The sequence below is a fragment of the Rhinopithecus bieti genome, unplaced genomic scaffold (assembly GCF_001698545.2).
Source record: "Rhinopithecus bieti isolate Rb0 unplaced genomic scaffold, ASM169854v2 scaffold_54, whole genome shotgun sequence".
Lineage (NCBI taxonomy): Eukaryota > Metazoa > Chordata > Mammalia > Primates > Cercopithecidae > Rhinopithecus > Rhinopithecus bieti.
Window position 1 is genome coordinate 3,126,104 of NW_016803233.1, and position 11,896 is coordinate 3,137,999.

Consider the following 11,896-nt stretch of genomic DNA (forward strand, 5'->3'; position numbering starts at 1 on the left):
AAAAATACCTTTTCAAGGATTCAGGATGAGCGTGTGTCTTGAACATGAGAAAGAGGATGGAAGCAAGGAGAGTTTGTAGCTTCTAAAATAATGACTCCCACAACAAAGAATAAATACGTTTTATTTTATACTCTGAACTGGCTTCTTCCCAGGCGCCATCGTTAATCTGATTCAACAAATGGCTAAGGTAGGATTCAAAGTGTTGACCTTCTCATTGTGAAAGGAAACATTAAACAATGAACAACAAAATAAAAAAAAATAATAATAAACAACAAAAAAAGGGGAACTGACGCCTGACCAGGCTTAGATGTTGAGACTTCAAATACATAACCCACTGGACTGTTAACTCCTTTACTCACAAGCAGCCAGCTGATTCCTACTGTCGTTTGAGAGGTGGCTTGGACAGGTTAGGACTAAACAGCCTGGCTTCGAATCTCACTTCTACTCTTCCCTATCAGTGAATCTTGGGCATGTGGATGAGTCTTTCTGTGCCTCAGCTTCCCTCTCTACTTCTAATATGGGGAAATCAACAGTATCTCCTTCATGGGGTTGATGTAGAGTTAGGAATAAAATTCTTAGGACACAAATAGAGCTTAACATTGTTATGACTTGAGTCCATCCATCAAGCCCCAAACCTTCTTGATCTCAGCACATTAGACCCAGATGAACCAAGGCATGATAGTGAAGGGGTGTTTTGAACAGAATGGGTCGATTGCTGCTTTGTATAATCTGCGTGGCTACAGATAAGTTACATAACCCCTTTGAGCTCTTCTATTTCCTTGTTTGTGAAATAGGGTTAATAGTAGCATTCCTCCCAGAGATCCTCTGGGGTTTACGAGATAACCCAAGGACGGGACTGGCACCTGGTTGTGAAGGCAGCAGAAGCTGGTTCCCGCCCTGTCCCCATCAACTGTCTCACTGGGCAGAATTCCTGGGTTTGGAGTGAGCAGGGGACTGGCATTGGTTAACTAAAGTAACAAGAGTTTCTTCCTCACCTTCCTCCCAACTCACCAGTCCTTATGCCTCTTTGTGTACTTAACTGTTATCTTTGACCTCTTGTATCTCCTTTGCCTACCTTTCACCTTCTCACCCGCCTTCTGCCATTCCTTCTAACTGTCAACTCTGGCTCTTATCATAATCTCCAGGAAACATCTTAGGACCTCTGAGAACTTAAAGACCTTAAGGCCCCCAGACCCATTTCAACAGAGGAAAACTCTTGCCTTTCTTAAGACCACCCTCTGAAGGAGCAATTGATGAAAACAAACAGGGATGGTGGTGGTTGGCAGGGGAAGAAATGAAGCAAAACATTCACGACTTAAGATTTGGCTCAATGATATATTTGCCAGTTATTTTATTTTTTCTAAAAACAATAGAAAAAAATCAACTTTAAAAGGAAAATGTATTAATAAAAAATTAAGAGTTTATAGTACCTTGTAATACTAGGTACTATATACTAGGATTGAAATTCCGTGTGGTTGCTATAAACGTTTATTAAAGTTATTTACATTTAATGGCAAATATTTACAGAGAAAAATTGTGTAAATCTTAAAATTTTTTAAAAACAATTCTTAAATACAAATCTGTTAAAGAAAAAAAAAAAAAGGGATGGTAAGCATAAAACAGTTCTTTTATGCCCAAAGTCCAATTTGAGGCAGTTTACATTATGGCTAAATCTTTCAGTCTCAAGACTCAGCCAAGGTTGTGAGGTTGCATTTGATCATGCATTCGAAACAAGCTCATAGGTGACTGGGACACTCTGTTAGAAGGAATCTTTTTCCTTACTTTTCCTTATGCACAAGAGTTCCGTAGCTGTTCAAGTTTGTGTTTCAACTGTTCTCGTCGTTTCCGCAACAAATCCTTTTCAGAAATGAGCTTTTGCTCCTCTGCGTGGACGGACAGGATGTATGCTGTGGCTTTTTTAAGGATAACTACCTTGGGGGCCTTTTCATTGTTTTCCAACTCCGGGATCTGGTCACGCAGGGCAAAAAAGCTCCGTTTTAGCTCGTTCCTCCTCTGGCGCTCCAAGACGTTGTGTGTTCGCCTCTTGTCATTCTCCTCGGTGTCCGAGGACCTGGGGCTGGTGCATTTTCGGTTGTTGCTGATCTGTCTCAGGACTCTGACACTGTCCAACTTGACCCTCTTGGCAGCAGGATAGTCCTTCCGAGTGGAGGGAGGCGCTGCGTAATTGTGCTGATGTGTGGAGACGTGGCACCTCTTGAGGACCAGTGGGCTGTGAGGAGGTTTGCTGTGGCCTCCAGCAGAAGGTGATCCTGACTCTGACCTTTTGCCAGGGGCCTGCCTCTTTTCCACAGAAACAACATCGATTTCTTCCTCATCTTCTTGTTCCTCCTCTTTAAGAAAGGAAATAAAAATCACTCAGCAAGGTTTCATTAAAATAATCAATTACCAGATTAATGCTGTACAAATACAAGGCATTAATATGTTAGAAACGTCTCTGGACAAAATTATCTCCACAAAGAGCCAAATCTAGGCTGGGTGCTGTGGCTCACACCTGTAATCCCAGCACTTTGGGAGGCCGAGGTGGGTGGATCATGAGGTCAGAAGACAGAGACCATCCTGGCCAACATGGTGAAACTCCATCTCTACTAAAAATATAAAAATTAGCCTGGCATGGTGGTGCACACCTGTAGTCCCAGCTACTTGGGAGGCTGAGGCAGGAGAATCTCTTGAACCAGGGAGTCGGAGGTTGATTGCACCATTGCACTCCAGCCTGGTGACAGAGTGAGACTCCGTCTTAAAAAAGAAAGAAAGAAAGAAAAAAAGAACCAATCTAGCCAGCCACTCTTACTTCTCTCACCATGAAGGTAAGAGTCTCATAAAGGGAGAAGGACAGCTGGGTTATGGCACAGACAAGAAAACTACCATTTCCCAGGATATGACATTGATGCCAATTCTTACCTAAGACTTAATGAGGCTTTGGACACACCCAAAGCAAAGCACATTCCCAAGCACCTCCTATTTTTAAGGTACTTTACCAAGAACACTTCAGGTGTTGCAAATGATAGCTGCAAATTGCTTGGTATGACTTTAGCAACTCCCTATTTTACTGGAAATGAAAAAAGAAAAAAAAATTTGCAGTTTTGCCAGAGGTCCAAGAGGTTGGGGGAAGGAAAAAAAAAAAGTCCAACTTTGGCAAGGATTTGCTTTTCAGTGTTCAAAACAGGCTGAGAAGATCCCAGCTCCTCAGCCCACCCACTCTTGAGGAAGTTCACTGGCTCCCGCACTCAGGCAGGCCCTGCCTAGCCTCTAAACACAGCCCCTCATTTTTGTAGATAGTTCATTAAATCCCACCACTTCTCGGAAGTTAAGAGGGAAGCAATTCATTCACTCTCAGAAATCAATCCTCTTATCCTCATTCACACTCTCCCCCCCACCCCGCCCCCGGGCAATTAAAATGCAAACGGGAGGTAAGAAGTGGATTGAGTTGTAAGATAAGCCAGAAGGTTTAAAAACCTAAATGAAATTCCTGAGGTGTGGGAGACAAAGGGGGAGGGGGCTGGCAACAAGAGCGGTCTAAGGATAAGGGATGGGAAGAAACGCTAAAGCTCAGGGTTTCAGAGGTGAATCTCTCCAGCTCTGCTATCTCTCCCTTCTAATAGGAGGGGCCCGTTGAATAAGCTGCCAATGGAAATGGGAAAGATATCCAGCAGCCCCACTTTTGACAGGCCTGGCCTGGGCGGGCTTCGCTTACCAGAGTCGCTGCTGGTGGTGGGCGGTGTCTCCTCATGGAGCACCAGGGGCTCTGGGCTGGCCTGCGGGGAGGACTCCGTCGAGGAGAGCAGAGAATCCGAGGACGGTGAGAAGGCGCTGGAGTCCGGTGAGGCGCAGGACTTGGGCGAGCTGCTGTCGTTGAGAGGGTAGGGAAAGACCACTGAGGGGTCGATGCACTCCGAGGCGGCGGCGCTCAGATCCTGCAGATACAAGCTGGAGGTGGAGCAGACGCTGTGGCCGCGGACAGGGTTCGGGCTGCCGCTGTCTTTGCGCGCAGCCTGGTAGGAGGCTAGCTTCTCTGAGACGAGCTTGGCGGCGGCCGAGAAGCCGCTCCACATACAGTCCTGGATGATGATATTTTTGATGAAGGTCTCGTCGTCCGGGTCGCAGATGAAGCTCTGGTTCACCATGTCTCCTCCCAGCAGCTCGGTCACCATCTCCAGCTGGTCGGCCGTGGAGAAGCTCCCGCCACCGCCGTCGTTGTCTCCCCGAGGGGAGAAGGGCGTGACCGCAACGTAGGAGGGCGAGCAGAGCCCGGAGCGGCGGCTAGGGGACAGGGGCGGGGTGGGCAGCAGCTCGAATTTCTTCCAGATATCCTCGCTGGGCGCCGGCGGCTGCAGCTCGCTCTGCTGTTGCTGCTGGTAGAAGTTCTCCTCCTCGTCGCAGTAGAAATACGGCTGCACCGAGTCGTAGTCGAGGTCATAGTTCCTGTTGGTGAAGCTAACGTTGAGGGGCATCGTCGCGGGAGGCTGCTGGAGGGGGCACACAAAGCGGGAGGCAGTCTTGAGTTAAAGGGCTCTTGGCGCAGAAACCTGGCGCAGCGCGCAGTGCGCGCCACGGTGCCGAACCACTCCCCTTGCAGAACTATCCCCTAAAGCGGCTGGGTGGTCTTGGTGGGGGAAAAAGGGGGGCACCCTTTCACCTCCTTTGGGCAGTCCCCTACTATCTCGGACACGCAGTTAGTGAACCAGCGGCTTGGTACCCGCCGAGCCCCCGCCCCCGAAAGCCAGGAGCTTAAAGCCCGGGAGTCGGCCCCGCAGCGGCAGAGGACTCGAAACCGGCCTTGGCCCCCTTAAGAGGCCGCGGGAGGTGGCGGTGAGGAATACAATTTGCCAAAACCCAACGCACAAAGTTTTGCGCCACCTGAAGGAGAAGGCGAGAGGCGCCTCCGCGCTAGCGGCTGCGTGCACCCCGCTCCCGCGCCGGGGCCCCTCCGCGGCGGCTGTTCCCACTCGCGCCCTCGCTGCGCTCCTACCCCCGCCGGCGCCGCAGCCCCTCCCAACCTCCTCTTTCCACCGCCCTCGTCCCTACCCCAGTGCCCCGTCCCCTCGCCCTCCCCCCCCCACAAACACTCCTTCATTTGCCGGCTTTTCTTCTCTCGCCTGCTGGAGTGGCGAGCTCAGCCGCGGGCTTTAACACCCCTTCATAAATACAAGGGGGGTGTCAAATAATAACAGGGGCACCTCCCTTCGCACTCAATACGGCGACGCAACTGCGCCAGAGACCCCGCTGCGATACCTCGCCCGGAGCCACCCCACCAAGGGTAGCAGCTGTTCTGGTACAGCCTAGAGCCCCGCTCCTCGCAGTTCCTCCGCATCTCAGGGGCGCGAGGACACCCGAGGGCGGCCGCGGCAGGGGAGTCAGGACTGGGTGCGGAGATTTGCCCTGGTTTTTCCAAGTCAACGATTCCAGGAGAATCGGACACATCTCCGCCTCCCTTTTCCCCTGTCTGTGCCTCCCCAACACCACATCCTAACACCTCTGGCTTCCCAGGTTTTAATTTGTATTATTACTTTTTAAAAAGCCAAATGCCAACTTCTTAAAAGGATCAGGGCGAGTTGGAATCGCCGCGGGGACGGGCGGGTGGGACGCGCCGCAGTGTCCGTCTCCGGCTGTCAGAAATGCGGTGAGCCGAAATTTAAATGCCCTCCCGGAGACGGGGAAAAGTCAGCGGCTGCGGAGCTCTCTGGCTCACACAGGCAATATGCGGTCCCTACTCCAAGGAGCTCAGGATGCAAGGGGCTTTCTGCCTACCGCAAAGCAACCCCCAGCCCCCCAAAACTCAGACAGCAATTAACACAATAAAGCAGGAATGTCCGACCGGCCGGGAGTCAGCGTGAATATATTCATGAGGCAGAAATCTCGAAAGGCTAGTCTTAAAAACCATTCCCGTTTTCCCTCTGCCGTCTCCTCTCCCATCTTGACAAGTCACTTTATCCCGATCCAGTTCTGGATTACCCCCCACCCCAGCCCAAGCTACCACAACTACTCTGAGAAAAGTGTCAATAGCGCAGGAATGGGAGAAAAGACACCCTATTTCGGCATTCGACTCATCTCAGCATTAAAGCGATACAAAAATAAATTAAAAGACAAATGGACCTCGGTGCTTACCTGGTTTTCCACTACCGGAAAAAAATCCAGCGTCCAAACAGAGGCTAGGAGAGCCTTTCAGAGGAGCGGGTCCTGGCAGCGGCGGGGAAGTGTCCCCAAATGGGCAGAACAGCCTCCCCGCGTCGGGAGAGTAGCGTCCTTGCTAGGGTGTTGTAAGTTCCAGTGCAAAGTGCCCGCCCCCTGCTATGGGCAAAGTTTCGTGGATGCGGCAAGGGTTGCGGACCGCTGTCTGGGGGGTCAGCGGGAGGGCTGGGCCAGAGGCGAAGCCCCCTTTTCGCTCCGGATCTCCCTTCCCAGGACGCCCGGAGCGCAGCTCTGCTCGCCCGGATCTTCCACCCTCGCCGGCCCGCCCGCTCGCTCCCTCTGCCTCTCGCTGGAATTACTACAGCGAGTTAGATAAAGCCCCGAAAACCGGCTTTTATATTCAGCGTGATCCCTCCCTCCGTTCTTTTTCCCGCCAAGCCTCTGAGAAGCCCTGCCCTTCTCGAGACAGGAGGGGAGCCAGGGACTGCCGGCGCCCGGCGGTGGCGGCCGCGAGCAGCACAGCTCGGGGGTCCTCAGCCGCGCAGACCCTCGCATTATAAAGGGCCTGTGGGCGGAGATTTGCGAGAGAGGATCTTTTTTCTTTTCCCCCACGCCCTCTGCTTTGGGAACCCGGGAGGGGCGCTTCTAAGGAGAGTGGGGAGAGTGGGGAGGGTGGGGAGGAGACTCAGCCCGGCAGCCGAACCACTCTAGCTCTCGGATGTAAACAGAGTAAGAGATCCGCATGAATTAACTGCGCGCGCCTACCATTTTCTTTTGCTCCTGCTCAAACCCTCTCCCTTTCTCTGCTGCTCCTCCGTAGCAGCACTGTTTGACGAACCGCATCCTTGTCCTGTGAGTTTAAATCATCGCAGGCGAAACAGCTGCCCTTCACACTGCGAACACACTGCGCGCCCACCGCCACGCCACGCGCGTACCAGGCGGTAGGGCGCCTCGCTAAGGCTGGGGAAAGGGCCGCGCTTTGATCAAGAGTCCCAGGGAGAGTGGAGGAAAGAAGGGTATTAATGGGCACGCGTTCAGAGCGTGGGATGTTAGTGTAGATAGGGAGGAATGATAGAGGCATAAGGAGGAAAACGATGCCTAGAATGATTAAAATAACTCAGCAACGCATTGCCACGTATACTTGGAGAGCGCATTATGAATAAACTCCCATTGCATTTGTTGGGGGGTGTCATGCATTATGCATTATGTATGCACAGCTATCTGGATTGGATACCTTCCATCCAGACTGAGTCCCCCAATTTGCTGCCAAAGCAGCAGATACCGCCCCTCCTGCCCCGCCTGCTCTGGCTTCCGTGGGGCCCCGTGCGGGAGGCGTCTGTTTAGCCCTGAGATGTATCTGCCTGTTCCAAAGCTGGACTAGGGCGGGAGGGAGGTTGCCTGCTCTCTGCCAGCCTGTACCCCACCGTCCCACCCCCGCGCCGCTCACACGGAGTTCCCAATTTCTCAGCCAGGTTTCAGAAGAGACAAATCCTCTTTGCGCCCTGTGGCGCCGGTTTGCACCAGTCGCGGGCTCCCGGGTTTGGGAGAAATCAAAGGCGCTAGACGGGAGAATATGGGAGGGGCAGGGGGGACCCGAACCGCGGGACCGGACTTCCTAAAAGGGGCAAGTGGAGAGCTTGTGGACCGAGCAGGGGGAGTCAGCAGAGACCCTTGTGAAAAAAACCGTTAACTCTTTCCTCCCCGGACAAACCGGACGTTTAATTCTTTTCCAGGTCCCCTTTCCCTTTTTATTATTGGAGACGTGGTCATGCACAAAAAAATGCATCGATTCTGATCAAAGAAGAGGAGAGGAGTATTACTTCCGTGCCTTTTTTGGGGGGGGAGAGGGGGTCTTGAGCTAATTAAAATTTGGCTGCCTTCCAGGCATTAATTTCCTAGTTCACTGACTCAGTTTTTTTTTTTCTGAATACTAGTGAAAGTGCATTGTATGTAATCCGCAAACATGTATTCACACTTTATTCACACTTCGACTTAGCTAGTTGCCCAGCCCGACATATGATTTGTTTGTTCCCTGAAATGATCTATATTTAATATATAATGCATATTCCCTCGGGATTTTTTATTTTGCGTTATTCCACGGCATGAAAAACAAAAAACATTCTTCTCATCCTTGGTCCCTCACATTTTAAGTAAACTTTTCTCTCCCTCCACCACCTCCAAAAGAGAAAACAATTCGGGGGAAAGGGGTGCGTGTATAGCATGTACGCTGTTCAACATGGGTTATTACCCGTTGAGTTTGCAGCTCAGCGTTCTAGTGTTAAGTGACTACAGTAGCTTCCCCCAAATCCGACGCACTGCACAATTCAGCTTTAAGGACTGCAAATTACTTCTGCCTCTAGGCCTTTGCCGCAAACGCCAGGGAGCAACCAATCGCTAGGCTCGATTTTGCTGCAAAGCGTCTTTCCCTCCGCCCCCTCTCTGGGCTGTACCCGCGTTCAGGTTTGCGAAAGTAAAGTAAGTGTGCCCTCTACTGGCAGCAGAGATCACCGCGCCTGGATGTCAACGAGGGCGGGGGTCAGGTGGGGGCAGGAGTAGGGGCGTCCGAGGTGCAAGGTTTCCAGCGGGGGAAGGACAGTTGGTTACTTAAAACAAGTTTCCAGCCACCTCCTTGTTATTCTTTCAGGTTGGCTGCAGAAGGGCCGAAGAAAGAGGAGTTATTGGAGGAAAAAGTGGTTCAGAGGTGACGATTCGACCGCTTAAGAGATGGTGAAAATGAACCTATCACTACTTATTGCTAATGAACATCGCCCTATGGAGAACCGGTTATGGCAAACGTGAAATAATTCACAAGTACACAGACGAAAAAAATGCCAACAAACCCTAAAACAGCCAAACAAGCTTTAGCCCCCACGTCTTAGAAACTCATCATCTTTTTTAACCACCAAATTTGAAAGCAAGACACTGGATTTATAGGGGAAAGGGGAGGCATGGCAGAAGGTGATGGGTATTTGATTTTGCCTATTATTAATTATTAGTAATAGTTATTATGATTTTTGAGACAGGGTCTCCTTCTGTCACCCAGGCTGGAGTGCAGTGGCACAATCAAAGCTCACTGCAACCTTGATCTCCCAGGCTCAAAGCGACCCTTCCACCTCAGCCTGATACCCCAGCCCAGTAGCTGGGAGTACAGTGTGCCACCACACCCGGTTAAGTTTTTAAACTTTTTGTAGAGAGGCAGTCTGGTCATGTTGCCCAGGCTGGTCTCGAACTCCTGGGTTAAAGCGATCCTTCGGCCTTTGCCTCTGAAAGTGCTGGGAATACAAGTGCGAGTCACTGCTCCTGGCCTTGGTTTATTATTTTTACTTTTAAAATATTGGGCTTGTGAATAATAAGTGGTTGTTTTAATAGCAAGAAGGGGTATTTGAGATCTCATAGAAAAAAGTGTGAAGGAATAGGACCATTTTATTAAAAGTTTTAATACTAAAATGAGTATGCAGTAAGGTTAAAGTACATGTGAAAGAAATTTACCTGGCATGTGTCCCTGGTCAAGTAGGTTTTTACTGGGCAAAGAATCCCTGATGTGTCCGATCACTTAGATGCCCTCAGGACTTCTGGCAGTGGCGGGTCCTTCCTGCAGGAGCCTTGTAGGCTGATTTCCCAGGAATCTGGCACTTTTGGCATTACTCTAATTGAAGTTAAATGAGTGCTCTCCACAGGGGCACACACTCCCCCGCCACCTCAAAGAAAACCTTCAACAACAAACAAACAACAATCACAAAACCAAAAGTAGGTCCAGCTTGACCTCATAGGATAGTTTTTGAAAATTGCTGAAGATGGCAGATATACCATATCTTCACATCTGACTCTCAAATTATGCCAGTTCAGTGTAGGGTATGTGAACCCCAGGCAGATATAATGCCTGTGGGTTCAGGACTCAACCTCACTCTCCCCCAGGCTGGTGACATCACCTGAGGTGTTACTTTCAAGTCACAGCTTGGAGTTGTTTTGTGTCATCTCCATTTTCACAGGAGAGAAAACAAAGTCAGACCTCAGCCAGGTTAAAGGACATAACTGATTTTCTTTTAGTAATATTTGAGACATACTTGACCTAGAATAGATATTTGCTGGGTGGAAAAATGGCTGAGATTACAACTGGTATATTTGATTACCAAAGTGACATGTCCATTGGAAAAATTCATTGAGAAATAGAAAAAGAAAGGAAAAGGCCATGTGTGGTGGCTTATGCTTGTAGTCCCAGAACTTTGGGAGACACAAGTGGGAGGATTGTTTGAGGCCAGGAGTTTGACAACAGCCTGGGCAATGTGGTGACATGCCATCTCTAAAAAGAAAAAAAAAGAAAGAAAGAAAGAAAAGAAAAGAGTGTTTCATCTGTAATTTTTTTTTAATTTTTTAAAAAAGAATTTTATTTAAAGACAGGGTCTAACCTTGTAGCCCAGGCTGGAATGCAGTGGAACGATCATGGCTCATTGCAGCCTTGATCTCCCTGGGCTCAGGTGATCCTCCTACCTGAGCCTCCTGAGTAGCTGGGTCTACAGACACACACCCCACACTTGGCTAAGTTTTTTTTTTTTTTTTTTTTTGCAGAGATGGGGGTCTCACTATGTTGTCCAGGCTGGTCTCAAACTCCTGGACTTGGGTGATTCTCCTGTCTCAGCCTAAGTGATTCTCCTGCCTCAGCCTTCCAACGGCATGAGCCACCATACCCAGTCTCTTCTCCTTCTTCTTCTTCTTCTTTTTTAAAAATAGAGATATATTTTTGGTAGAGATGAGATCTCACTGTGTTGCCCAGGCTTGCTCTTGAGCTCCTGGCCTCCAGAAATCTTCTGGCCTCAAGCAATCATTCTGCCTCAGCCTCCTGAGTAGATGGGGTTAGAGGCGTGAACATTTGGCCTGAAGGTGGTTCTCAGTCCTGACCAGTCAGAAGTAGTTGATGAAGTTTATCTTTTATGAAGACATTTTAGGGACACCCTTGGTTTTTCACCTCCAATTTGTTTGGAAGACCATGGAAAGTGTCTTCTGATTGCTTGCCCCTTGCTTGTTGCTCTAGCAGCACTCTTTTGTGTTGGCTCCCCCTCTTATTTGGAGCTGCTATTGAGTGGTTTGGGCTTCTAAGAAAAGGCAAGTCTCCTGGAGAGCTGAGGTTGGGACTTCAGGTCAACAGTCTGATGGGGCAGCCTCACGGAAGAGACTAGTGTGTCGCTAGAGGAAACATTTTTTCACATAGGAAGGTACAAATAAGAATCATTCATTCTTGGCTGTGCGTGGTGGCTCATGCCTGTAATCCCAGCACTTTGTGAGGCCGAGGCGGGCAGATCATGAGGTCAGGAGTTCGAGAACAACCTGACCAACATGGTGAAACTCTGGCTCCACTAAAAATACAAAAATTAGCCGGGGGTGGTGGAGCAAGCCTGTAATCCCAGCTACCCAGGAGGCAGAGGTTGCAGTGAGCCGAGATCGTGCCATTGCACTCCAGCCTGGGCGACAGAGCGAGACTCTGTCTCAAAAAAAAAAAAAAAAAAAAAAAAAAAGAATAATTCATTCTCACAATCACATAGTCTCACAGTAGTAATCATGTCATTTTTATACTTAGGAAAAAAGAAAGAAGTGCAGAAAGAATGAGCAATTTGATCAAACGTTCTCCTTTCTCCCCAGAGACACAAAAGGGGAGATTCAGAATGTGTGACTTATATAAAATAACACCAGTTTCGCTGACCCCAACACCTTCTTTGAATATCTCTGTCCCCACCTCTCAAAAAATTTCCTACTG

General features: G+C 49.4%; 1 protein-coding gene and 1 pseudogene across 3 annotated transcripts; both read right to left on the reverse strand.

The window, feature by feature from the left end:
* Nucleotides 1–1,319: 1,319 nt before the first annotated feature.
* MYC (MYC proto-oncogene, bHLH transcription factor) lies at nt 1,320–6,679 on the reverse strand. 2 transcript variants are annotated; one of them, XM_017870746.1, is made up of 3 exons: nt 6,124–6,679; nt 3,713–4,484; nt 1,320–2,351 (listed from the first exon to the last, which is right to left on the reverse strand). In XM_017870746.1, the coding sequence occupies exons 2-3, from the start codon at nt 4,467–4,469 to the stop codon at nt 1,789–1,791; spliced, it is 1,320 nt and encodes a 439-aa protein (XP_017726235.1). In that variant the 5' UTR covers nt 4,470–4,484; nt 6,124–6,679; the 3' UTR covers nt 1,320–1,788. The 2 variants fall into 2 exon arrangements, with proteins under 2 accessions (XP_017726235.1, XP_017726239.1); XM_017870750.1 differs by having other exon boundaries at nt 3,713–4,481; nt 6,124–6,517.
* Nucleotides 4,692–6,715, reverse strand: LOC108528596 (uncharacterized; annotated as a pseudogene). Its single transcript, XR_001885223.1, has 3 exons — nt 6,139–6,715; nt 5,196–5,378; nt 4,692–4,875 (listed from the first exon to the last, which is right to left on the reverse strand). The product of XR_001885223.1 is annotated as an uncharacterized LOC108528596 (transcript).
* Nucleotides 6,716–11,896: the final 5,181 nt, after the last annotated feature.

Coding starts and splice junctions, on each gene's coding strand:
- MYC (XM_017870746.1), bottom strand. CDS start 4,469: ATGCCCCTCAACGTTAGCTTCACCAACAGGAACTATGACCTCGACTAC. Junction 2,352..3,712: donor CACCACCAGCAGCGACTCTG/GTAAGCGAAGCC, acceptor CCTTTCTTAAAG/AGGAGGAACAAGAAGATGAG.